General features: G+C 39.3%; 2 protein-coding genes across 2 annotated transcripts in view; one reads left to right on the plus strand and one right to left on the minus strand.

Moving 5' to 3' along the window:
• SHCBP1L (SHC binding and spindle associated 1 like) overlaps positions 1–7,977 on the plus strand; it is a 37,369-nt gene extending 29,392 nt beyond the window's left edge. The window contains exons 7-10 of the mRNA XM_049634118.1: positions 3,850–4,003; positions 5,654–5,904; positions 6,659–6,781; positions 7,604–7,977. Coding sequence (XP_049490075.1) covers positions 3,850–4,003; positions 5,654–5,904; positions 6,659–6,781; positions 7,604–7,852 — 777 coding nt within the window. The 3' untranslated portion in view covers positions 7,853–7,977. The remainder of the gene's footprint in view (positions 1–3,849; positions 4,004–5,653; positions 5,905–6,658; positions 6,782–7,603) is intronic.
• A 7,561-nt stretch (positions 7,978–15,538) lies between these two features.
• The window catches only part of DHX9 (DExH-box helicase 9), a 33,943-nt gene continuing 24,324 nt past the window's right edge, over positions 15,539–25,157 (minus strand). The window contains exons 18-26 of the mRNA XM_049635043.1: positions 24,071–24,223; positions 22,576–22,736; positions 21,712–21,823; positions 20,980–21,141; positions 20,756–20,883; positions 19,597–19,826; positions 19,080–19,195; positions 18,174–18,374; positions 15,539–16,002 (exon numbers count right to left, since the gene is read on the minus strand). Of these exons, the coding sequence (XP_049491000.1) occupies positions 15,636–16,002; positions 18,174–18,374; positions 19,080–19,195; positions 19,597–19,826; positions 20,756–20,883; positions 20,980–21,141; positions 21,712–21,823; positions 22,576–22,736; positions 24,071–24,223 (1,630 nt within the window). The 3' untranslated portion in view covers positions 15,539–15,635. The remainder of the gene's footprint in view (positions 16,003–18,173; positions 18,375–19,079; positions 19,196–19,596; positions 19,827–20,755; positions 20,884–20,979; positions 21,142–21,711; positions 21,824–22,575; positions 22,737–24,070; positions 24,224–25,157) is intronic.

The following is a 25,157-nucleotide window of genomic DNA, read 5'->3' on the forward strand; positions in this document are numbered from 1 at the left end:
CGACGTGGGGCTCGACGTGGGGCTCGACGTGGGGCTCGACGTGGGGCTCGACGTGGGGCTCGAACTCACGGACCGTGAGATTGTGACCTGAGCTGAAGTCGGACGCTTAACCGACTGAGCCACCCAGGCGCCCTAAGGGACTCTTTCAAAGCTAAGCCAGACTGCTTACAACTCTGCCTTGGCTTTCACCTCTTGCTTGCACAGGCCCAGTGATCAGTGAGAAGAAAAGCCCAAGGTCCTTTCAGATCTCTTCTGAGCATATGTCCAGCCCTAGGCATGTGCATTTCACTTTGGATTTCCTAGTGAGGCAGCTCTTTCCCCCCCAAAAAATCTTCCTCCTCAACGTCCTCCTGTGCAGACTTTTCCTTGCCCCTTCCTCTGTCCTTTGCCGCAGACAGCTATAAGTAGAGTGCATCTTAAATGCTTTCATCAGATGATGCCTATAAAGCTGCTCATTCCTGAAGGGGGTGTGAAACAAAAATCAGCTTTGTCAGTCCCTCCTGAGATACTGACGGTCAAAATACACAGCCACACTATTTTTTTTAAGAAAAAGCTCCATACTGCCTTCACCCCATGCCTGCTCCAGCAAGCCACAGAAACATAGGCTGTTGTCTCCACTGCCAGGCTGAAGAATAGGAGATGGTAGGCAGGTAAGCAAAAACACAACACCTTTTTACCAAATTTTAACAGCCTCTTCATTAAGCACTCCTTTGGTTGCCGTGTTTGGTTAGGTTCCAGGATTGCAAAAATGTTGATTCTTTTTTTTTCCCCCCAACTTAATATTTGCTTCAGTGTAAGATCCAGTTTTTGGAGCTCTTTATTCCATCATTTCTATGACATCACCTCTCTTTTATATCTTTCTCTCTACTATTTCCTTCCTAAATGCATTGAGGCATATTCAATTGTGTTTTTTTTAATAACAAAACAATATGTATCCTAAATACCACATCTCTATCTCTTCTTTTGCAGAGCAAAACTTCTTGAAGTACTTATCTGCACTTGTCTCTACTTCTTTCACCTTCATGCCTCTACTCAGTGTGATCTTATTTCTGCCTCCAGGATATCAGTGCATATGCTCTTGTGGTCAATGTGGGACGAAGCTGTGGCTAAATTCAGTAAGCACAACTCAAGGATTACCACCTTATTTAACCTTTCAGCATTTGACATGATCAACTACCTCTTTTCATGACATCTTGGTCTCCCGATTTTCTCTCTACCTCTTTGGCTACTCCTCAGTTTTGAGATCTTCTTTTGTTTCTCCCTGTTCTTTAATTTTTTTTTTTAAAGTTTATTCATTTAAGCAATCTCTACGCCAAATGTGGGGCTCAAACTCACAACCCCAAGATCAAGAGCCACATATTCTACTGACTGAGCTAGCCTATTCTTTAAACGTTTCTCAGTGTTCTGTCCTAGAGTGCTATCTTTCTTCTTTATGTAGTCTTGTAGCTAATCTTAGCCATTCCTATGCTCAAATTATATGTAAATAACTCCAAGATCTTTCTACCTAGTCACATCTCAGTCCTATATTCTAGACTTTTATATGCATAGTCTACTGCATACTTCTACTTAGTGACTCCCAGTACTTCAAATTAACTGGCACCAAAACTAAATTATCTTCCCCATCAAACTTTTCTCTCTTGTGTTTCCTATTTTTATGAAAAAAATAAATTAATTAAAGAGATGGAATCTAGAGTTCTTCCAAAATAGTTACAGAGGTAATCCTTGTACTCTCTGCCACCAAAGTTTTTAGAATACACGCACAAATGAATATACTGGTTTGTTGATTTAGTAAAGATTATGAGTTTCATATGTATCTGGAAAAAATATTCACTCATGCTTACCAAAGGAATGGAAATTAAAATGAGGCAGTGAGGATTTTTGCCTATTAAACTGGCAAATATTTTATAAGTATAAAAGATACCCCATGCTGATGAGTTTGTAGCAAAATGAGTTCTCAAACCAAATTTTATTTATTTTTTTCAAACCAAATTTTAATTAATTAAACTTTCTGGAGGGCAATTTATCAAAATGTATCCAAGATGCTTGAAATCTTTTATAATTAAATTATGATAAATTGTGATATGCCCATATGATGATTATGTAATCATTAAAAATTTGGCTTTCAGGGGCACCTGAGTGGTTCAGTTGGTTAAGCGTCTGACTTGATCTCAGCTCAGGCCTTGATCTCAGGGTTGTGAATTCAAGCACCACATTGGGCTCCACACTGGGCATGAAGCCTACTTTAAATAAAAAAAATTAGGCTTTGAAAAAATATTTTAAGACATGAGAAAATACGTTGTAATGAAAAGTCAGGATTCAAAGCCATGTACATGTATGGTATGGCATGTTAGTATTATGAATAAACGAATACATTTATGAAATACATTTTATTTAGGTTAAAATTTCAATTTTTGTTATGCTTTCACTTGTTTTTTGTAAGTTCCACTTTTATAAGAAAAAAGATATATGAATGGTAATGCCATTAATATTGGGAAAAAAAGGGGCGCCTGGGTGGCTCAGTTGGTTGAGCGTCCGACTTCGGCTCAGGTCATGATCTCGCACTCCGTGAGTTCCAGCCCCGCGTCGGGCTCTGTGCTGACAGCTCAGAGCCTGGAGCCTGCTTCCGATTCTGTGTCTCCCTCTCTCTCTGCCCCTCCCCCATTCATGCTCTGTCTCTCTCTGTCTCAAAAAATAAATAAACGTTAAAAAAAAAATATTGGGAAAAAAAGAATAGGCTTTTTCAGAATATATTTTTAGTTTTCAAATTTTATTTCTAAAGTACCTCACTTTTTTTTTTAATGTTTTTATTTATTTTTGAGATAGAGAGATACAGAGCATGAGCAGGGGAGGGGCAGAGAGAGAGTGAGACACAGAATCTGAAGCAGGCTCCAGGCTCTGAGCTGTCAGCACAGAGCCTGACGCGGGGCTTGAACTCATAGAGTGTGAGATCATGACCTGAGCTGAAGTCAGACGCTTAAGTAACTGAGCCACCCAGGTGCCCCTAAAGTACCTCACTCTTAATGGCACTAATAAAGAAGGTCTCTCCTTTTTTCTACTATCAGTGCAAATTCTTGGGACCTTTTATTTTTAGTTTTAGAATATTTAATATATAAAGTTTTGTTGATTTTCCAAAATTGTAGGATTAGTTTGAGTTAAAGAAAATAAAGTAGCATATTAGAAAGAGATCTGGTGTCATAAAGACCTGAATCTAAAGCTTAGTTTAACCACTCACTCACTCTGTGTCCTTGGGCAAATCATTTAATCTCACTGAGTTTCAATTTCCTTCACCTGATAAGGGAAGAATAATACTTTACCTCAAATAACTGTTGTGAGGCATAGGAGGTAACATGTTAAGCTCAAAATATGACTTCTGGCACACAGTATTTAAAGGCTGTAAAATTATTAGTGATTGTAAAGAAAATCTCATTTCATCATTCCCTTAATTGATGGACTAATACTTTGAACATTTAATGAACATAAAGACAGAGTATTTACAGTATATTACAGTGTAATATACACAATAAGTCTTTGAGAAAAGCACATTACCAATAAGTTAACTGATTAAAATGACCTGCTTTCTGGGCAGTCGGTTGAGCATCCAACTTCGTCTCAGGTCATGATCCCACAGTTCGTGGCTTCGATCCCCGTGTCGGGCTCTGTGCTGACAGCAGAGCCTGGAGCCTGCTTCGGATTCTGTGTCTCCCTCTCTCTTTGCCCTTCACACTCACTCCCCGCTCTGCCCCAGCACTCTGTCTCTCAAAAAAAAATATTAAAAAAATTTTTTTTAATAAAATGACCTGTTTTCAATTTAATTCATTGTTAAAGAGTGTACTGTTTTCTTCTTTTCAGGTAAAGGACTTATCTTCAGACACACTTCTCCAACAGCATGATGATTTGGATTTGGCTTTGGATAGTTGTTACAGTGGAGATACAGTAGTTATTTTTCCAGGAGAATATCAAGCTGTAAATCTTGCTTTATTGACTGATGACATCATTATAAAGGGTTAGCAGGGCATCCTTTACAGTCTTTTTATAGCAACGTATACTGGAAAAATTGTATAAGCATGGGTTAATCAAATTATTGGAAATTGTTAAAGAGTTTATGTAACACAAAAATCCCTTATGTGCCCTTTCACAATTAAGATTTTCTCACCTGTTCATGAGTATATTGCCTGTACAGATGACATTATTTGGGCATAATGTACCAGAGCAAAACAATGAGACTACTTCTTCCCCTGATAATGTAGCACTACACGCACAGAGTCTAAAAAAGATCAAAACCAGAAAAAACCAAAAAACCTGTTTGTAATATTTTCTATTTGCTCCATCTATATTTTTACTCAAACTAGTTTTTCTGTCTGTATTGCACTTCTTATGACTTTAGTAGGAAAACCCGATGTAAGGCTATATTAAAATATATTCAGCATTTTCTCAGAAAGGTTAGTTCACATGCAGACTTGCTAAAACAGAAGAATAGAATTTACTGCGGCACCTGAGTGGCTCAGTTGTTTAAGCGTCCAACTTCAGCTCAGGTCACGATCTTGTAGTCCGTGAGTTCGAGCCTGCATCAGGCTCTGTGGTGACAGATCAGCTTGGAGCCTGGAGCCTGCTTTGGATTCTGTGTCTCCCTCTCTCTGCTCCTCCCCTGCTTGCACTCCATCTCTCTTTCTCTCTCTCAAAAAATAAACATTGAAAAACAAGATTTTAAAAGAAGAGAATTTACTAAATTTCATTCAGGTTCTGAACCTATTTAGTAACTATAATTCTGCCCTTTAACATTGAAGTAAGGATATTCCCACTGTGTGGCCAAAAGAAAAGAATGAGGTGACTTAAGCTTTGCCTATCAGTTCAAAAATTGAGCAAGGGTGCCTGGGTGGTTCAGATGGTTGAGCAAGTGACTCTTAATTTCAGCTCAGGTCATGACCTCATGGTCATGAGATTGAGCTCTGCATCAGTCTCTGCACTGAGCTTCATGAAGCCTGCTTGGGACTTGCCCTCCCTCTTTGCCCCTCTTCCCTGCTTGTCTCTCAAAATAAACTTTTTAAAAATCTGAGCAAAAATTTCTCTAGAACTTGATGACTGTACCCAGTAATATTTTGGGTAATAAGGAACATATTTTTAATTTTTAAAACTTATAGTCTTCTTGAAGATTCAACCCCTTCTTTTTGGATTGATGTTAAATGTAGATGATTGCTTTGACTACCCTAGATCAAAATTGTGGGCATGACTGCATTAATCTTATAACCTAATTCACGAATCTCTGCCAGTCTTTTTTAGTTATGGTAATTTATTATGGCTTTAAAACCAGGTTATGGTAAGATAGCTTTTATATCTTAGATATTTTGTAAATGACTGCTGATTATGTAATGGGAAATTTCGGAAAATATATTATGGAATGTGTATATTGAATAAATACCATCGATACATTTCTATTGATTATAAACCAATATTCTCCCATCATGGCATCAAAATATGGACAAAAAGATTATAGTTAAGTATCTTATTAGTTAACAACCTGATACTTACATACATATTGTTTATTAAAAATGCATGAAAAGAAAAACTTAGTAATAGCAAGTATTACCGAATGACTAAAGGACTTTAAACTTTGGGATCACTGATTTAACTATGTGTTTTTGTCTCTATGAATCAGGAGTTGGAAAGAGAGAGGAAATTATGATTACGTCTGAGCCTTCTCATGACAGTTTCGTGGTGTCTAAAGCTGATAATGTGAAGCTAATGCATCTATCTTTGATACAACAAGGCACAGTTGATGGTATTGTGGTGGTGGAGTCTGGTCACATGACTCTAGAAAACTGTGTATTAAAATGTGAAGGAACAGGAGTGTGTGTTCTGACAGGGGCTGCTTTGACAATCACAGACAGTGAAATAACTGGTGCCCAGGTAGTCCATTTTATAAAAACAGCTTTATGTTGACAATAGATAACTGTCTTAGTGTGCAAAGGATAGTAATTACTTCATCCCTGAATTGAGTTCTAATCAAGCTTAGAAACTGATAAAATCAGGACAAGTACAGAGCATCATAGTACATATAGGAAAAGCAAACTGCCTAAATCCAAAGTAAGCAATTATTAGCTTTAAGTGTGATTCTTTAAAAATCTAGGAATTGGTGGCTGTAAAACAGATCATGGGTCAGTTATTTAACCGTTTACTTAAAAAGTCTTCAAATAACAATCACAAAGCTCATTAAAGGACTGGAAAGTTGAACAAGATTAAATAAAGGAAGGGTAAAAATAATAGGACCCTTTTATAGAGTGACTTAATTTTCACTAACTTTCAGCAGCATTGAGGGATTTAGAGTATATAAAAATAAAATTTTATAACACTGGAAAGAATTGCTTGAAGAGATTTCTGGCTCCCTTCTCAAGGCTTCATTTGGGTGGGAAAGCAATGTGACTCAATGAGACTAGTGACCTCAACCCTCCTTCTAGGCCCAATGATCTTCTAACAGTACTAGTTTTCAACGTTTCTAACATTATCTCTACAATAAATCATTACACACACAAACTATCATATACTTTTCTGTAACTTAGTGTGTTGAGAGTGCTGACATAGAATTACAATTTTCAAATCTGAAGATAATTTTGGAGAGGTATATGTGTGTTTTGAGATTGTTTTATTTGCTTTTCATTTACAGGGTGCTGGTGTTGAACTGTATCCTGGGAGCACAGCCATTTTGGAAAGGAATGAAATTCATCACTGTAATAACCTCAGAACCAGTGATAATTCAAAAAGCACCTTAGGTGGAGTTAATATGAAGGTATTATCATATTTCTTAGTATAGAATTGTTGTAAGAATTATAGTTATCACAAAGATACCAAAATATTACTTCTAGACAAAGTTTAGTTTAAGTGTTATCATTGATTTGGAAAAGAATAGAGATAATTAAAAATATGGCTTAAATGATGGCTGATATAAAACAATTTTAGTTTATAATGTAATAATTTCAACTTAGATTCTTAGCAGATAACTTTGATAAAGCAGATAGAACGCTTTTATAAAAATGTTTTAGATTTTTCATTGGGCAGATCTGTAATATGTTTTAGAAAGTAAAGCAAATAAAAAAATAATAAATATATTAAGAAATACTTAAATCTTACTTCCAGAGTTTGTAAAAATAATTTAAGCTAGCCAATTAAAACATTAATAGCAGTAATTTATAAGTGAAAAGCCTTCCCATTCCTTTCTACTTTCACAAATTCTACCTGTCTAGGTCCCTCTCTAGACTTATGTAGTTAATGAAGCTTTTCCTTAGAACTCTAGTTTACATATAATATTTCAAATTATTTTTATATTACTTGAAAATTTATCATTTTCTATGCCTGAAATCATTTTCATATTTATATTAAAAGCTTCATGAGATACTGTATAAACTAAACCGAAAACTTCATTTAGTAATTCTGCAGTAAATATTTTTGTAGTTAATGTTACATTAATTAGTCTGAAGAAAATATCACTTGCTCAAAACTGAGATTCAGTTGTTTTAAAGACACGTGTAAACCCAAGAATTAATTCTAGAGTTCATATATTTTATTTTTATAGAAATTATTGAAAAACTCCTTTCCTTGAATAATTTAACAGGTTCTTCCAACACCAAAACTGAAGATGACTAATAATCATATTTACAATAACAATGGCTACGGTGTAAGCATTCTTCAACCAACTGAACAATTTTTTATCGTAGCAGAAGCCTTCAACAAAGGGGCAGCTTCAGGGGATAAAAAAGACGACAGTATGCTCTCCAGGGTAATGCAGAATCTGAACCTGGAGATGAGTAACAATAAAATAGAAGCAAACTTGAAGGGGGATATCAGAATAGTCACAAGTTAAAGCATCTGGATTTATGTTAACGGTTTATATTTCGGATATTTGTTTAGTAAATCTCATATCCCACAGAAATGGTAGTTCTAATTAAATTCAAAACCTATTTAATTAAAAAATATTTAAACATCTAATGCTTTCATTGAATGATTCATTTTAACTTTTTTAAATAACAGCTTTGAGATATGATTCACACATCATAAATTCACCCTTTTAAAGTATATACTTCCACACTATTTAGTATACTTTTGATAGGTATCACTATCATCACTATATAATTCCGAAACGAATGTGTTTTCATCTTCTTAAGAGAGCAAGAGCACGTGCATGCGTGTGCACATGAGATGGGCAAGGGCAGAGGGAGAGGGAGAGACAGTCACAGGCTGCATGCTTGCTCGGTGCAGGAGCACGGAGCCCACGGCGGGGGGCTCCATCTCATGATCTTGAGATCACGACCTGATCCGAAATCGAGAGTTGGATGCTTAACTGAAAGAGCCACCCAGGAGCCCCTGGAGGAAACTTTTTAAATCTCTTTTGAGAATTAGGATTTGTCTGCCTTTGACCCAGAAAGTTGGTTAAGATAAGTGGTAGCAGAATAATGACCTTCCCAAGGATGTCCACACCCTAATCCCCAGAAACTGTGAATACATACCTTACATGGCAAAAGGGACTCTGCACATGTGATTAAAGTTGAGGACCTTGAGAGGAGGAAAGTGTCCCTGATTATCCAGGTGGGTGCAATCTAGTCACATTTGTCCTTAAAAGTGGGAGAGGGAAGCAAGAGGGTGGGTCAGGGTGGTGCAACTGGAGAGGCGAGAGAAACTGAAAACAGGAGAGGGACTCAATCCATTGTTGCCTCCTCTGAAGGTGGAGGAAGGAAGTCATAACCCAGGGAATGTAGTTGGCCACTAGAAGCTGGGAGCAGCCCTCGGCTGACAACCATCCAGGAAACAAATCTCAATCCTACAACTGCAAAAAACTGCATCCTGCCAGCCACCCAAATGAGCAGGGAAACAAATCCTCCCCTGAAGCCTCCAGAAAGTTCCTGTCACCATCTTGATTTTAGCCCAGGGCGACGCATGTCAGACTTTTATCTATATAAGTGTAAGATAATAAACTGGTGTTAAACCTTTAAAGTTGTGGTCATTTGTTACATTGGAAAGGAGAGATGGGAAGGTGAAGGAGGGAGAAAACTTTGTGAACAATCAAATTTCTTAGAAAATCTAAAAAATGCTTTCGCATGCTTTAGGGACATGAGAATAGGAGAAAAAAAAAGCAAACACAAAAACAAAAAAAAAACTACTCTGAAGTGAGCATAGGAGAAAAGAGAAATAGACTGGAAACCAACGGCAGCAACAGATAAAAGTCAGATGACCCATGAGTGAGCAGCGTGCTCTTGCAAAGCTATTGCTTTTTGCTCACTCAAAAGATCCTGTCTTTGTCCATCACCTCTTCCTGAAGCCAAAAACAAGGAAGGTGGAGGAAGAGGATTAGAAAGGAAAATTCCTCCTCTTATAGCTCATTAAATTCACTATAGAAAGACTGTTCTTGTTAAAGCCTCCGTGGACAATACCTTAAATTATGTCACCCAGTTAACAAGACCTTGTGTAAAAGAATAAAAAAAGGCTACTGATGAAACTGAAGAATAACCTTGCCTTATTCAACTCTCAGCCTCAAGAGATCCTCTACAGCAACAGAGTCACCTTCGCTGAGTTACAGGCAACACAAAGTAAAAGTCAAATTAAGGAAGATAAGTGTTTGAGGCTGAGTGCTTATTTCCTTTTATAAACAAAAATCCATAGTTCTGCTTTGTGAAAAAGGCCATTTTTTGTATCTTAGAAAATGAAACCCCTATTTTAGAGGGAACATAAGCCATCTAATTCATTTATTTTTAATGTTTATTTTGGGAGAAAGCATGAGCAGGGGAGGGGCAGAGAGAGGAAAGAGAACACCAAACAGACTCCATGCTGAGTATGGAGCGTCAGAGGTGGGGGGCTCGATCTCACCACCGCGACATCATGACCTGAACTGAAACCAAGAGTCAGATGCTTAAACCACCAAGCCACCCAGGCACCCCAGCCAGCCATCAAATTTAGACATAATGCCTAACTTCAGTTACAGTTACGTGTAGCCAGGTGATTAGATCCTAGCTGGAGGGAGACATGCAAGTTGGAATAATGTGCACAACTTTGTACAAAGGTCCTATCCCTTCTGCTTGGCTGGAATTCAAACGTAATGGCTTGAGAAACAACTGCTATCTTGGCCCATGTGGTGATTCTGAATGGAAACCATACAATGGTAAAACAAGATGGAAGAAACATGAATTTCTAACATGAACACCTACCTACCAGCCCTACAATGAAAACCAACATGGAACATCTGTTGACCCTATACTGACTACCTCTGGACTTCTTGAATGAGGAAGAAATGTTTCTGTATTGTTTACTTCTTACTTTGGATTTCCTGGTCTCCTACAATTGAACCTAATTCTATATAATATAGTGCTATTGTGTTGTCTTACTTTATTCCAGTTCCCAGCAGATAAATGGAAATGAATCAGGAATTGGCTATAAACTTAATTTTTCCCTACTATCTACATAGACCACCTAAGGCTCTTATTGGACTAAGTATCAAAAACAATGTTAAAACCACATTTGTTTTGGGAGGGGGGGCATGCCTAGGTAGTTCAGTTGGTTAAGCATCTGGGCCACCTAGGTGCCCCTCCACTGTAAATTTCTTAGAATATAGGCCTCAGGTCTTAGGAACATTGCATCCCATACAGTACCATGCATCCTAAGTAGTAACTGCTAGTTTTATTTAAAATTTTTTTTTAACATTTATTTATTTTTGAGACAGAGAGAGACAGAGCATGAATGGGGGAGGGTGAGAGAGACAGGGAGACACAGAATCTGAAACAGGCTCCAGGCTCTGAGCGGTCAGCACAGAGCCTGACGCGGGGCTCGAACTCACAGACCGCGAGATCATGACCTGAGCTGAAGTCGGACGCTTAACCGACTGAGCCACCCAGGCGCCCCAATAGTTTTAAAGAATGATACTAGGGCGTCTCTGCCTGTGCTGAAGGCTGAGATTTACAATCCAGGACTTTTTAAGGACATTTCATCAAAGTTGCTGAGGATGAAAATGTTAGGATTCTAGAGGTCAAAGACTGATCAAATCAAGGTTAGATGAGCGGCCCGTGGTGTGGAATGAAAAGGGATGAGTTTGAACCCCATTTTTCTTTTTTGTAATACTGGCAGTGGGAGTGGAAACTTCCCATTTCATTACTATGCCAGTGGCAGCTAAGGGTAGAACCTCAACTGAACAGCACAATGGGACCCACAATGCCAAAGCCTGCTGTCAGTTTACAAAGTAGCAGCAGTGAAACTGGCTACAAATCAAAGGACGGAAAGGCATTCCTCTGGCAGCACGGGGTACAGAAAAGTTGCTCTGATTATAGGAGAAAGTTGCCATTCCTTGCAAGACAACTGCCCCGAAGTAAGGGTTCTCTTCTAGATTCAACAGCTACACCCAGAAAACATTACATTTGAGGACAGGGGTATAATTTTTCCAAACTATTAAAATGAAAGACGAGAAGACTATACAAATATAGTAGTACACTTCAGTGGATTGAACTGAATCAGGTGTTCTTAAAGTGAAGTACATAGGGGCTTGAAGGGTCTGTGATCTAGTGAAACTTTTAAGTAAAAAATTTTGTGCATGCCTTCTGGTGGGGAGTCACAGCTTTCATCATATTCTCAAAGGAGCCTCTCAGCCCACAGAAGCTTCTGACCACTGACATGCATAATATTTAAGTCTCTTTTCACATATTCGTTACTATTCAAACTGAAGCCTAAAGTGGTCTTGTAACAAAATTATGTTGCTTTTTCTACAGAACACTCATTTGTTCTGTAGAAAACTCAGGCAACTTGTAACTATTTTAATACCAAACATGACAATACAAAATTTTTTATCATTTTTTAGATTTTGCATTTGTATAAGGTGCACTTTTACTTACCAATAAAATTCTGAAGCCATTAACAGCTGTCATTAGCATACTAATTTAATTTGGAAATGCTTAGAACTATTACTAATGCCAAAAAACTTTAGATTTTATTTATATCAGAGGGTTAATCAAATCCTATTGTACTTCCTATTATTTTAAAAAGATAAAATTTTTTTTAAATCATTCCAATTATTACTAAAGTATTAAAAATAACCACTAAGTATATATAGTTCATATTTTTATAGGTTAGTATGGAAAATACTACATAGGTTTACCAAAGTGAGAAGTGTTAAACACTGGATTATATAATTTCCTTTAACATCTCTATAATTAATTTCTAGGTTTGAAGGGAATATGTGATTTCAAAGTTTGGAAATTCCTGAACGATCTCCCATTAAGATTATCCTACGGGGACCAACTTGTTCCACTTTGCATAGTACTTTCCCAGTTTTAGCAGTTTCCATGTTTCAGTCCTGGGTAAACTGGGACAGTTGGTCACCCTAATTAGTTCCCAAGTAGATTCTTTACTAAAAGCTAAATTATCACTAAGTAGTTCAGTAACTGTAATCAGCTCTGATTCAGTAGTAAATTTTCTTCACATGATTCAGAATTTACACTACACCAAATAGGACAGTCTACAAATATCACAGGACACAAATACATTTCTAATTAACTTGCCTTTCAGGTAAATCCAGTGGATTCAGGAACTTTTTCCAGTCAAAACCAAAACCATCCATCAGTTTCAGGGTAATTCACACTTCCATTTCTGGCGGTGTTTCTCTTATCCCAATTCTGCTTCTAAAATCAGAGGCAGGGAAACTGGCTTTCAAATATGTGCTTTGCCACACACAGTTGAGGTCCTCTTTCTAGGTGTCTGTGCTGACCCTAAGCGGACACAACTGTTCTTGGTCTCCTGGTCTGTTCCTCTGGCAGAGGTGAGGTCCAGAGGATTTTATGTGCACACTCACAACATAGAGGAGATCCCATCAAACTGTAGCTGTTGTTTAGGGACACAGCGTTGACAGCCTCTTGACACAAAGACTACACAGAGCACGGTTTCCCAGAACTGGCACATCGGCTTATTCCCTCTCTGGGCCCAGAGGAATCTCTGCGATTCCCTTCTGTATCACCCTCAGCCTCAAAGAAAGCTACTGAGTCATCACTGCTACAACCTTCAAACTGAGAAGTACACAGTGAAGATACCATCACACGACAGGTCCATTCTTATCCCGGCCTAAATTTCTAGCAGGGGAGACCCAGTTTTGTCAGTGCCAAATTTCCCTACACTTCCAAACCCCAATGAACGTGTGTGGTGAGCAGCAACTTTACACCCTTCCACAGATCTTTCTCCCCAATTCTTTCACCCTACTGTGTCTAGCCCTTTTCATCTCCTGAATGGGAAAGGGGTACAATCGGCTTTCTTGTTTTGGAAACGCTTTCCAGTCACCTTGCACCTGCAACATCCCTTAAACTGAACATTCTTTTCGTTCCAGGCAGATATAGAGGGACGTTTGAGAAAGAAAGGAAACACGGCACATTGGTTGATATCTCCAGGTATTTTTTTTTAATGTTTATTTTTGAGAGACAGAATGTGTGAGCAGGGGACAGGCAGAGAGAGGGAGACACAGAATCCAAAACAGGCTCCAGGCTCTGAGCTGCCAGCATGGAGCTCAATCCGGGCTCAAAATCAGGAACCCATGAGATCATGACCTGAGCCGAAGTCGAACACTTAACCAGCTGAGCCACCCAGGTGCCTCGATATCTCCAGGTATATTAATATGCCACAAAGTAATCCTCCACATGGCCTTCTGCTCCATGTGTCTGATAATTCTTAAAAAGGAATGGTTTCTGGAGGTTATAATGGGTTCTTTTGACAATTAAAATCAACTTAAGTTGACTTCCACTTCCACTATGGACAGTCTGATGGCTGATTTTCCTCCCCACTCCCATGCAAACAACTAGAAAACCAAATGACCTATTTAAAAAAACCCACAAAGCTGTTATCTCCATACAAGTAACTGGTAGATCATGGCAGAGGAAGAAAGAACCAAGCACAGCACAAGCAGTTTCACGGAGCTCAAGAGACAGAGGCTGTTTTAGGGAGGATAGCTATAATTGGTGGAGCAAACACAGGCAGCAGGGAGCCACAAAGAGAAGAGCTCTAGAAATCTGCCTAGGCATTTCCTTAGGTTCTTAGCAAAAGACTAAAAGATTATGCCTAATTGGTTCTTTCAAGTTCTAGGGAATGTAATTGTCATCTCTCTTGGCCATTCTGGTCATCTTTCGATTTCTCATTTGTAGTTAAAGCTGTTGGTGAAATGAGTACCAGGTGAGTGAGGTATTACTGAGTGTGTATGTTCTGTGGGAGTTGTCATAACATGTGCAAAAGGCAAGAGAAAGCATGGTGCACTGATGAGGCTAGAAGTTCAGTATGGCTGGGGAGTAGGACTGAGGCTGGAGGAGAAGGGAGAGCAGTTTCTACTCTGAAGGCTCTAGGGAACCAATGGTTTAAGCCAGGAGTGGGTGGCGGTGGTATGAGATTTGTATGGGAATGTTTACGCTGCAGCATCACTGCACTTCCAAGTGAACACAAGCCTGAAGAGAACAGGCAGCTGGTTTACGAAAGCACAACCAGAAAGTGTTTAAGGCTTTGGCCAGAAGCAGCTAAAACTCCTGTGATTAAAACAAACACACACACACACACACACACACCAAAAACCACAGATGAACGGGGAACACAGTATAGGATAGGGCACCGGGTGAATTAGGTGGTTCTCTTCAGTCTGGAAAGTGCGGAGTTCTTGATTTCTGTGGATATCTAAGCAGCAGTTGTTAATAGGATCTGATGCTCAGAAAGGAAATCATAGTTGGAAGTACAATCTTGAGATCTGCAGCTTTAAGATGAGCCCAATTCTACTCAGTCCAAGCCTTTGTAATCTCTCCTATACTGTGCTATTTCTCAAGTCAGAAACGTGAAAATTTATTGAAAACCATATAGTGTTATAAATGTATAAACATCTCTACTAAAACTTGATGCACTGGTGAAGGTTCATTCTTTGATTTATAATCATTAAAGAGTTTTGTAGGTTAATTTTTAATTCTAATTAAAATTAATTTTTACACTACAAACTAACTAGAAAAGAGAATGCTGACCTTGGTCTTAGACTTTTCAAAGACAAAGCTTGGGAAAAAGTAAAAATATTCAGCCGTAGGTCAAAAGTTTTATTCAAGTGCAGAGGTCCATGTGAAATTGTGTACTGGCCAGGATTTGCTGTAAGAATAACAATTCCATTTCAAGGCTATTTATTTTAACTACTACAAGCAGTAATATCACTTGGTATACTTTGGAAAACTGAAAGTACAATTTTTCCTGTGAAGCTTAAAACTAACTAATAGATGTAACTGGCATTGTAAAATTACTCTACCATGTAAGGTCAACAACGAACTACATGGCCAGTATTTGGTATAATACTTTATTTTCTATTGTAGTAAACTAAAGCCAAGAAAATATCAAGTTAATTTTAAGGGCAAATCTTTACTCCTTAAAGAAAAAATACAAACTGTGGTACTTTTATAATAGGTCATCATATTTTACATAATATAAACAAAACCACTAATGTAGCTATACGCTTGGTTTCCTTAAACTACAATGAACCACAAAATGGATGGAAAATGGGTTTACTTACTGGCATCAAATAAACAACTTGGGGGAAATAGGTAGCATGCAAAAAAAAATTTTTTTTTTTTTTTTTTTTACTGTCTATGCATAGGAACTGACATAACCAAGCTTTAATAGCCACCACCTCCTCTTCCTTGTCCAAAGTAACCTCCCCCAAAGCCCCCTCTCATACCCCCTTGCTGGAATCCCCCAGATCCTCTGAAGCCTCCTCCACTAGCCCCTCTGTAGTCGCCTCCTGAGACACCTCTAAAGCCACCGCGGGCACCTCCTCTATAGCCTCCGCCAAAGCCTGCCCGAAAGGAGTTGGGGCCACCACCATAGCCACTGCCACCGAAGCCTCCACTACCACCATAGCCTCCGCCACCTCCGTAGCCTCCGCTGCCATAGCCTCCACCACCATAACCAGAAGTTCCCCATCTATATCCACTTCCATTATCATATCGAGCCATCTTGGGAGGACGTGGACCATCTCCATACCTAGGAAAAGTACAAAGAAAATGAGGGGTAATGAAAAACTGCATAAATCAAGATGTCTCACCAAAAACCCCAGTTCAGCATACCCCACACTGCTTACTCCTCCTCCTCTGCAGCTTTCCTTAGAGACTAGCACTCTGAATTCAGCAGCTGTCCAAGTCAGAAATGTGGCTGGGGTTTGTCTTCACTCCTTCCATGCACTATTCCCCCCCCATTGCAACCCATCACCAGTTCTTCCCAATTCTCTTGCAAACCTGTCTAATCCACTCACTTCTCTCCATTTCAATTCTCCCTACTGTAATTCAGGCCATCGTTATATTTACGCAACTTGAACTCTGTCTTGTATTTATCCCATCCTTTCTAGGTCAGGACTTTTGTCCTTCACAGAGCAGATTATATGTGAAGCCTCCTTAATCATGATCCCTCCTGCCAAAAGTAATCTTTCCTCTTCTAAACACCCATGAGCACTACAGTTGTATCTGCCTATGACACTTATTATCTACCTTTCTTTTTGAAGACTATTCTCAATAATTCTTCATATATTTGACCCTCTGGGCAGGGCAAAGTATTAACACAATAAATAAGAGTACTGTTTTAGGAGTCGCTATGGTCTTAGTCTGAATCCAGTCCTACCATTCACTAGCTCTATGGCCTTCAGTCTGAACTTCTCTGTGCTTGTTCCCTCATTCATATTAAAGGAACAAGATCTACCTACATCACAGATCAAATATCAGAAAAGCACTTAGCAGTGCCAAGAATACAATGAATACTATGTGCTATGATTAATAAGTTTTAAGAAGTAAATCAGTTATAGCGAGATGTGACCCAGAATCCATAAAGCACATAACAGTTCTATATGTTAAAATTACAGTAGTTTATAACCAAATGCAGTAAGTGATCCTTAAGAGGGAGATTAAGGAATATTTTTGGGTAATTAGAAAAATTTTAGTATGTTTGTATATTAGTGTTATCACAACACTTAAATTTTTGGAGTGTGATCATGGTATTGCAGCTATGTGCTTAAATGATACACTAAGTATACCAATGTAAAATAACAACCGCTGAGAGTCCATCACAAAGGATTAAGAAAAAGTGGTGTGTTTGTGCAAACAGATATACGAAAGCAAGTGGCACAAGATGCTGGTGATTAGGGAGTTTAGGTTATGATACCATACGGGGGTTGCCATTTCTGCAGGTATCAAATGTTTCCATATAAAAGGTTGTGGGCAAATAAAAAGGTGAAAAAAAGTGAACCAAAGAAAAAAATTTAAGAATTAAGATATTTCACATTCTTCTCTTTACCCTTCAAGATACTCACACTCTTCTCTTTAAAAAGTTTATTTATTTTGAGAGCGAGAAAGCAAACTGGGTAGGGGCAGAGAGGGAGAGAAGAGCCAGGCAGGCTCCATGCTGTCAGTGCAGAGCGTGACTTGGGGCGCTGGCACTCAACGAACCATGAGATCATGACCTGAGCTGAAATCAAGAGTCAGAAGCTTAACCGATTGAGCCACCCAGGCATTCTAAGATATTCACATTCTTCCACTTCCCTAAGATAAACCTTGAGGCTTTTCATTTGAAGAAGCAACAATTTAACACCCACCAACATTTTTTCGCTAGAGATAGCAGTACTGTGCAAAAAGAACTGTCTGGGCTCTGTCATTTTCCTGTCATGTGACCCACCCTGGGCTTTGAATGTACTTTCAAGGTCCCCTTCAAACTCCCAATATGCACTGACATAATATATCATTAACAGAGACAAAAGTTAGTAACATCCTTCTGAGTGTGTTAACCAGCATTATATTTCATATTGAGTGTACGTCTAGAATTTTAACTTAAATAACCAGGCTTCTATCAGTTAACTGTGGGAATTTTAGGCCAGTGTAAGATCACTGTCCTCTGGGGCGCCTGGGTGGCTCAGCTGGTTAAGCGTCTGACTCCTGATTTCAGCTCAGGTCAATGATCTCATGATTCTCGAAATCAAGCCCCATACCAGGCTCCATGCTGGCAGCTTGGAGCCTGCTAGAAATTCATTCTCTCCCTCTCTCTCTGTCCCTCCCCTTCTCGTGTTCTCTCCCTCTCAAAATAAATAAATAAATAAATAGCTTAAGACAGGAAAGAAAAAAAAAGATTCCTGTCCTCAGCTTGGTTCAAAGAGAAGTTACTGGGGTACTCACCGTGTACTGCCAATCATGAGGTTGATACCAGCAGCTGAGGGCCTAGAGATTTGGCGGATCATGTTCAGCATATGCTCATTAACGGGGTCCAACTGGCTGATGATATTAGGTTGTTTGGTTACTTCAACAACCAGAGCCTCCATAGCTGCCCGGAGAGCAGTGATACAGGCAGCAGCTTCATGAGATATTTGCAATCTGATCCTAAAATAGAGAAAAACGACAAAGTACAACAAGGGTACATATAGCAAAATACTACTACCTCCCTATTTCATACATGGTAACTGAAAGAATAAATTTAACTTCTTACTAAGTACCAATACTTTCAACTACAGGTATCAAGAACGATAACCGTCTACACTTAATTTCTTAAAACTCACTGCTAGCTACTGGCAGGTATTGAGAACCAAGAAGTTTTTCAAGCAAAATACTGTTAGGTTAGCAATGCAGATCACTTAGCTTCAATAAAAGAATGGAAGAAATTACACACTGCTGGAGTGTTACAAGTTTTCAGGAATATGACTGAGCCTACTGACTGGTCACTAAGATCTCCATTTTTGTCAAGTGCTAATTACTACATGCTTACCAGTCGTCTCTAACCAACACAGTATACAAAAGAAGTACCCCCCAAGTTCCAATTGGATTCTGATTCCCTAGGGTAGTATTCATGGGGGCAGATATAGCTCCAATGCCTAATGCATCTGCTTCTATTGGTATAGGTCATGTAAGACTTACTACTGAGTATGAACCGCCAAAGTATACCACTCTCCAAGAAAAGACAATGTTATAAAGCACCTCACTGTGTCACGAAATTGTCATGTTTCACAAATTAAGTTAGATTGGCAGCTGTATCCCCTTACACCACAACTTTAAGAATGCAGTTTGTAGTTCACATCTGAAACTCCGTACCAGTCATCCACAAGCACAATCTGCCCATCAGACTGGACTTTCTTGGAGGCAAAGAGAAGCAACTGCAGGGGGGTGACTAAGGTCATGCCTTTAGCAGAGATGGCTCGGGTTCGAATCTGCAGATGGAAAAAGAGGCAAGAAGAAATAGAGGACATTCTAATTCCCAAATAATGATAATGAACTTATGCTTTGAAAATGAAAACTCGGGGCGCCTGGGTGGCTCAGTCGGTTAAGTGTCCGACTTCAGCTCAGGTCATGATCTCGCGGTCCGTGAGTTCGAGCCCCGCGTCGGGCTCTGTGCTGACAGCTCAGAGCCTGGAGCCTGCTTCAGATTCTGTGTCTCCCTCTCTCTCTGCCCCTCCCCCGTTCATGCTCTGTCTCTCTGTGTCTCAAAAATAAATGAACGTCAAAAAAAAAAAATTTAAAGAAAATGAAAACTCATGTTCCCACTGCACTTTAATAAGTAAGGACAACCTAGATTTTCAATGCTAATTTTTCTAAGCGAATCTTTTCTTACCTTTTCACCAAATACAAAGAAGGGAGATGGGTACTTCATGTCTTGGCTACTGAAAGGACAATTAACAGACGACTTGTGGATAAGTGCATTACGCCCTTCAGTGGTGAGAATCTTTCTCTTTTCCTTATGATAGCACACATTAGGGTACACCCCGAAAGCCAGGAGAGAGATAACAACATCCAAATTATTATCTGGTCCGGTGTTAGTAAACACTTGTGTCAGCAAGCAATCTGTTAAGAGGAATGGGGTAAAAATATCAGATATCTGGGTAATGATCCCATACTGCATGTAAACTAGTTAAGAGAATTAGGCGAACTGACTCCTTCCCATGTCTTTTTTCCGATAACCTGCCTGCCTGACTTCCTCTATTCTCTGAACTCTTGCACCCACATTAAGTTCAAGGAGAAACTCTGAGTCTCCACAACAAAAAAACTAAAATACCTGTATTTTCTAATACAGACTTGACCACAACATAAGCCTGGAGTGATTACTTAAAAGACAAAAAAACAAAACCCCTCTGCATACATTGGTTTAATCATCTACTCTCTGAATAAGAGCTAGACCAACAGGACAATAAAAATATTCCATCTAGTGTTCTTAAATAGCCATTCTTTCTAGAGAAGATGGAGTTCAATAGCTCAATTCACATATGAAATAAACAGCTGGATTGTTTCTCCAGCACACATCCAAGCCCTCTTACCTGCCAGCACACGAAAGCCTTAATTAAAGCCACTTAAAATTTAACATGGTAAATTTCATATCTACACGTGAACACGTGGGCAGGCTGATCAGTCAACTTCACAAACCACTAATTGAGGTAATTCAACAAACCGCTCATTCTAAAACTGCTAAAAGCTATGCCCCTTCTTAAGATAAAAGAGACTTTAAAAAGTCTCTAAAAAGTAGTACAGTTTTTAAAACATCTATTAATCATCTTTGTAGTGTGTTACAATTTGAGCATCACAACCTTCCATTTCCTTTTTTAAAAGGCTGAATAAAGGTGAAAAACGGATTATCACTATGGTTCCAATAACTAAGAAATAGCTAGGAACACAGAAAAAGCACAGGGTCTAAAGTGAAGCTAAAATATACTGCACTGTCAACGTGTGCACGCTACATAAACATCCTTCAGGGAGGTTTCAAGAATGTGAGTCATTACCTTCTGGAAATCCAGAATTAATCAGAATCTCTTTGAGCTGAACTTTGGCTTCCCAAGTCATTCTTAGTGTAGCCATATTGAGTCTTTTGTGCTCACAAAAACGTATCTCTGCTTCTTCTCCACCCATTCTGAAATAGACAAAGAGTCATTCTCAAAGCCCAGTATCACATTAGAAGCTGGAGACGGTTCTCACATCTTACAACTCTTCTCTTTCAAACCCATACCTAGCATCATCCCAAGCTTGGAATACTGATAAAAGAGCCACATGATCAGAAAATCTGTTTCCGGCAAAATTTCGATGAACATAACCCAGTCGCTTTCCTTCACTAATGAACGGCTCCGGAAAGCAGGTGGCAGCAGAGATGGTACAGACGGCATCTCCCACACTGAAAGAGACAGGAAATACAGTCAGATCGCAGTCTGGTTCTAGCAGTTCACGAGCAGTACTGTCACTGTGGGTCAGAGCCTTTCTTGGCCATGATACTGCTTTATTTGCAGTGAGTTGGTTTAACAAAGAACTTCTACAGCTGCTCTCTCCAGAAGCAGAAAGGGAAAAAATAAATAAGGAGCTCTGAGATTAATGGATGCATATTAATCATAAATTATGACCAAGTATTACATTTTTTCTTTCCTTATTCTCTCTTCTCCCATCTTTTCAAATCTCTCCATCTTCAAAATTTCCTAATGCTATTTCTCTTTCAAAAACAACTACTTAAGCCCCTGAGAGTAACTGCACTTCTCTTTTGAGAAACTAGCTCTTTCCCCCAACAAGTTGGGCCCAGGTGTCCATCTACTGAAACGATTCATTCTCCGCACTTCATACTTTCCTCAGTATCTACAGTAGGCCACTTCTATACTTCAGAAGTTAGTTTTGTCTTCTGTTTTTTATGGGGAAGGGAATAAGATTCTGACATTGTTCTGCCACTTAAGTATCAGCAATAAGACAAAGCACTTACTAGAAAATACATCCCATTATCATCATTTTGCCAAAACGAGGCTCAATGGGGAGCTTAGCCAGGATTCGTCCCAGAGGAGTCAATTCATCATTGGCATCTAATGCATCAAGCTCTGTGGGGAGAGATTTGTTTATGAGCAGACGCTGTAATGAATGCCCCTTTAACCGAGGCAAAGGTGAAACACTTCCTTACAGGTTAAGGTTAGTTTTCTGTATCTGTCAAGCCAACCGCGAGCACCATGCCCACAGCCAGCAATTCTCCTCACTCAAAAATAGAACAAAACCAAATTTGGGAGTACCTGATAAGAAGAGGGTACTAGAATTAGGCTGCTGTAGGTTGTGAAGTGGAATACAGTCCATGAGAACTCTATACATGCAGTCAAAATGATAGTAACAGCATTAAATACACATGTCCTAACAAGTCTAATACCATCTACCGAATTTTTAGAGAGATGGAATCTAAAGTCTAAAGTTCATATTAACAGATGAGTACTAGATTCAAAATTCAAAACCAGATTCCCCTGGCTCCAATGCCCTTATTTTTTCTCCGAAACTTTACCACTTTTATGATGTGATTATAAAACACAAATAGATCTACGTAAAATAAGAGAGCTACATAAAATATTGTATTGTGACTAACTCATGTTCTGATCGTTAAATATTGGTTAAGAAAGACTCCTGTTACTTCCTTCTTACTTCATGTTGCTCATTTTATAAAACTGACCACACTAAATACATATGGCAACATCGGAAGTCTTCTCACAGCCCTGCTGACTGTATCTTGATTCATTTGTTACATGTTAGTTGCAGGACAAGACAAATGGCATAATTTACATGTATTAGGTAGGTCTGTATTTGCAGGTACCTCTAAGAGTGTGCTCTGCTTCGATCACAGCATCCAAAGGCGGAGGTTCAATTGCCTTGGCCAGAAATTGGCCAATTCCTCCCAGACGCAGAAGTTTTATGCTCAAAGCAATTTCATGCAATGGTGTTCGGAACATCTCAGGTGTCATGTGAGTTTCCAGTCTGAGAGAAAAAAAGCATAAAATAACCATCTTCCCTTGTATATACATGTTTGTTTAATAAAATCTTTGCAGAGAGATCGTCAGGTTTATAGAGTTCTCCTTCCTCATGCTTTGCAGAGAGATCATCAGATTTATAGAGCTCTCCTTCCCTCATGCTTTTACAGTTACCAAAGCATGTTTTATATTTACTACAAAAAGACTCTCTGGACAAGACCCTCTTAACTGAGCAGTGACTTGTAACTTTATACTTATATCTTGATGTTATTTTCATCTGAGTAAAGAATGATGAAAAATTATCCTGAATCCTTAATGTCATTATCACACCTAGGACTTCTTCAGGTCCTGTCTGCTGACAAACATGGTTAAAATACTAGCTCGACAGAGTGGAGGGGCAGAGGAGGGTACAAGGGGAGGAACAGGCAAAATGGGTGAAAGAGAGTGGGAGATACAGTCTTCCAGTTATGGGATAAATAAGCCACAAGGGTCCGAGGTAGAGCACAGAGAATATAGTCGATGGTACTGTGACAGTGTTGTATGGGGACAGACAGTAGCTACACTTGTGGAGAGCACAGTATAATATACAGAGCTATTGAATCGCTGTGTTGTACACCTGAAACTAACCTAACATCAGATGTCAACTATACTCAAAAACAAATGGGCACCTGGCTGGCTCAGTCGGTTAAGCATCTATTAACTCCTGATTTCAGTTCAGGTCATGATCTCAGTCACGAGATCCAGCCTCATGTTGGGCTCCATGCTGAGTATGGAGCCTGCTTAGAATTCTCTCCCTCCCTCTCCCTCTGCCCCTCCCACTCTTGCCAAATAATGTCCATACAGCCTCCCTTTAAAAGATTAGTAGTAATCAGGTAACCACTATCAAACATGCCATCAATGACAATTTTATTCTTGCCACAACCTTGTTATGAAAGACAACTATCCTCCAATATACATAACTGGAGGCATTTATGTACTCTGAGTTCATTAGGTTCATAGCAGGGTGGGTATGTACTCTGAGTTCATTAGGTTCATAGCAGGGTAGGGGGAGGGGATGAATGAAGGGGTAAAAAAAATCCTTAATCTTTATTCAAGAATTGGTCTCTTGGAGCGCCTGGGTGGCCCAGTCGGGTTAAGCATCTGACTTCGTCTCAGGTCATGATCTCAAGGTTAGTGAGTTCGAGCCCCATGTCAGGCTCTGTGCTGACAGTTCAGAGCCTGAAGCTTGCTTCGGATTCTGTGTCTCCCCCCCTCCCTCTCTGACCCTCCCCTGCTCGCATACTCTGTGTCAAAAATAAATAAACATTAAAAAATTAAAAAGAAAAAAAAAATTGGTCTCACCTCTCAAAACGAGCTCGGCTACACAGGTGAAAGCAGAATCCAGGCCGTACGCGGCCAGCTCGTCCTTTCCGCTGCTCAAGGTTTGTTTTGGACGCCCACACTGTAGCATAGTTGGTCATATTGTTGTGAGCAGTGAACAGCTTCACTTTCTGCCTAAATAGGAAACAGCGATTAATTCTAAGACTCTTATGCACGACCAGCACATAACTATTGTTATGTCCACTGAGGGGTGGATGCTTTCCAGTGAACTATGCCAACTATCTGTGAAAAGCACCAGTAAGAACCTGATGGCATCTTCTGATCTGTCAAACTTCTAAGAGGGAAAAATAACACATATGTGCCACATGTGCTTGACATCTTGGCCAAGTTACTAATACTCATCTTTTTGTGCCTCATTTTCCTCATTTGAAAATGACTATAATACTCTTACTGACCTCACAGGATCTTTACTTATAAACATTAAGTGAATTAATGAAGTCTGTAAAGCATACAAACAGGATCTAGTACATACTTGTAAGTAAATGATAATGATTCAAACCAACTCTATTCCAATGTTTAGTTTAACTTCCAGGCTACCTATGACCTAAAAGTTATGTGCTGAACCAGAATACGTGGCACTTCTGACGACCTCACCAACAGGTGCCTGCATGGTCTTTCTGAACCCCTAAGCAACTTCAGATTCCTTCAACGATCCACATAGGCAGCTGGCACCAAGAGATTGGAAGTGGCCCAGAGGGCTGCGTGCTCTGCACCAGTCCCTAGAACGGGCACTGGCAGATCTTTCTCGACTGCTGGGACAGGCTGTGGGACTATGTGGAGAAGACATGGGCCAGACATAACAAAGTTTTGACTTTTTCTTCTCTCTGGGGGTCTTGTGTACTTATCTGTACACAACGCATCCCTGTGTATTTCTCAGGATCATCATGTACCAAATATGAAGTTTTTAAAATTTTTTTGAAGCTTTTTAATTCTTAAGTGAATGATTCAAAGGTAGGATATCTTATCATGAGATAAATACTGGTCATCTTTATACACTAACCAGCCTGCTACTGTGTGGCAGTGGTCAACGGAAACACCCAATGAGAAA

This window comes from Panthera uncia, chromosome F1, assembly GCF_023721935.1.
Source record: "Panthera uncia isolate 11264 chromosome F1, Puncia_PCG_1.0, whole genome shotgun sequence".
NCBI classification, from domain to species: domain Eukaryota; kingdom Metazoa; phylum Chordata; class Mammalia; order Carnivora; family Felidae; genus Panthera; species Panthera uncia.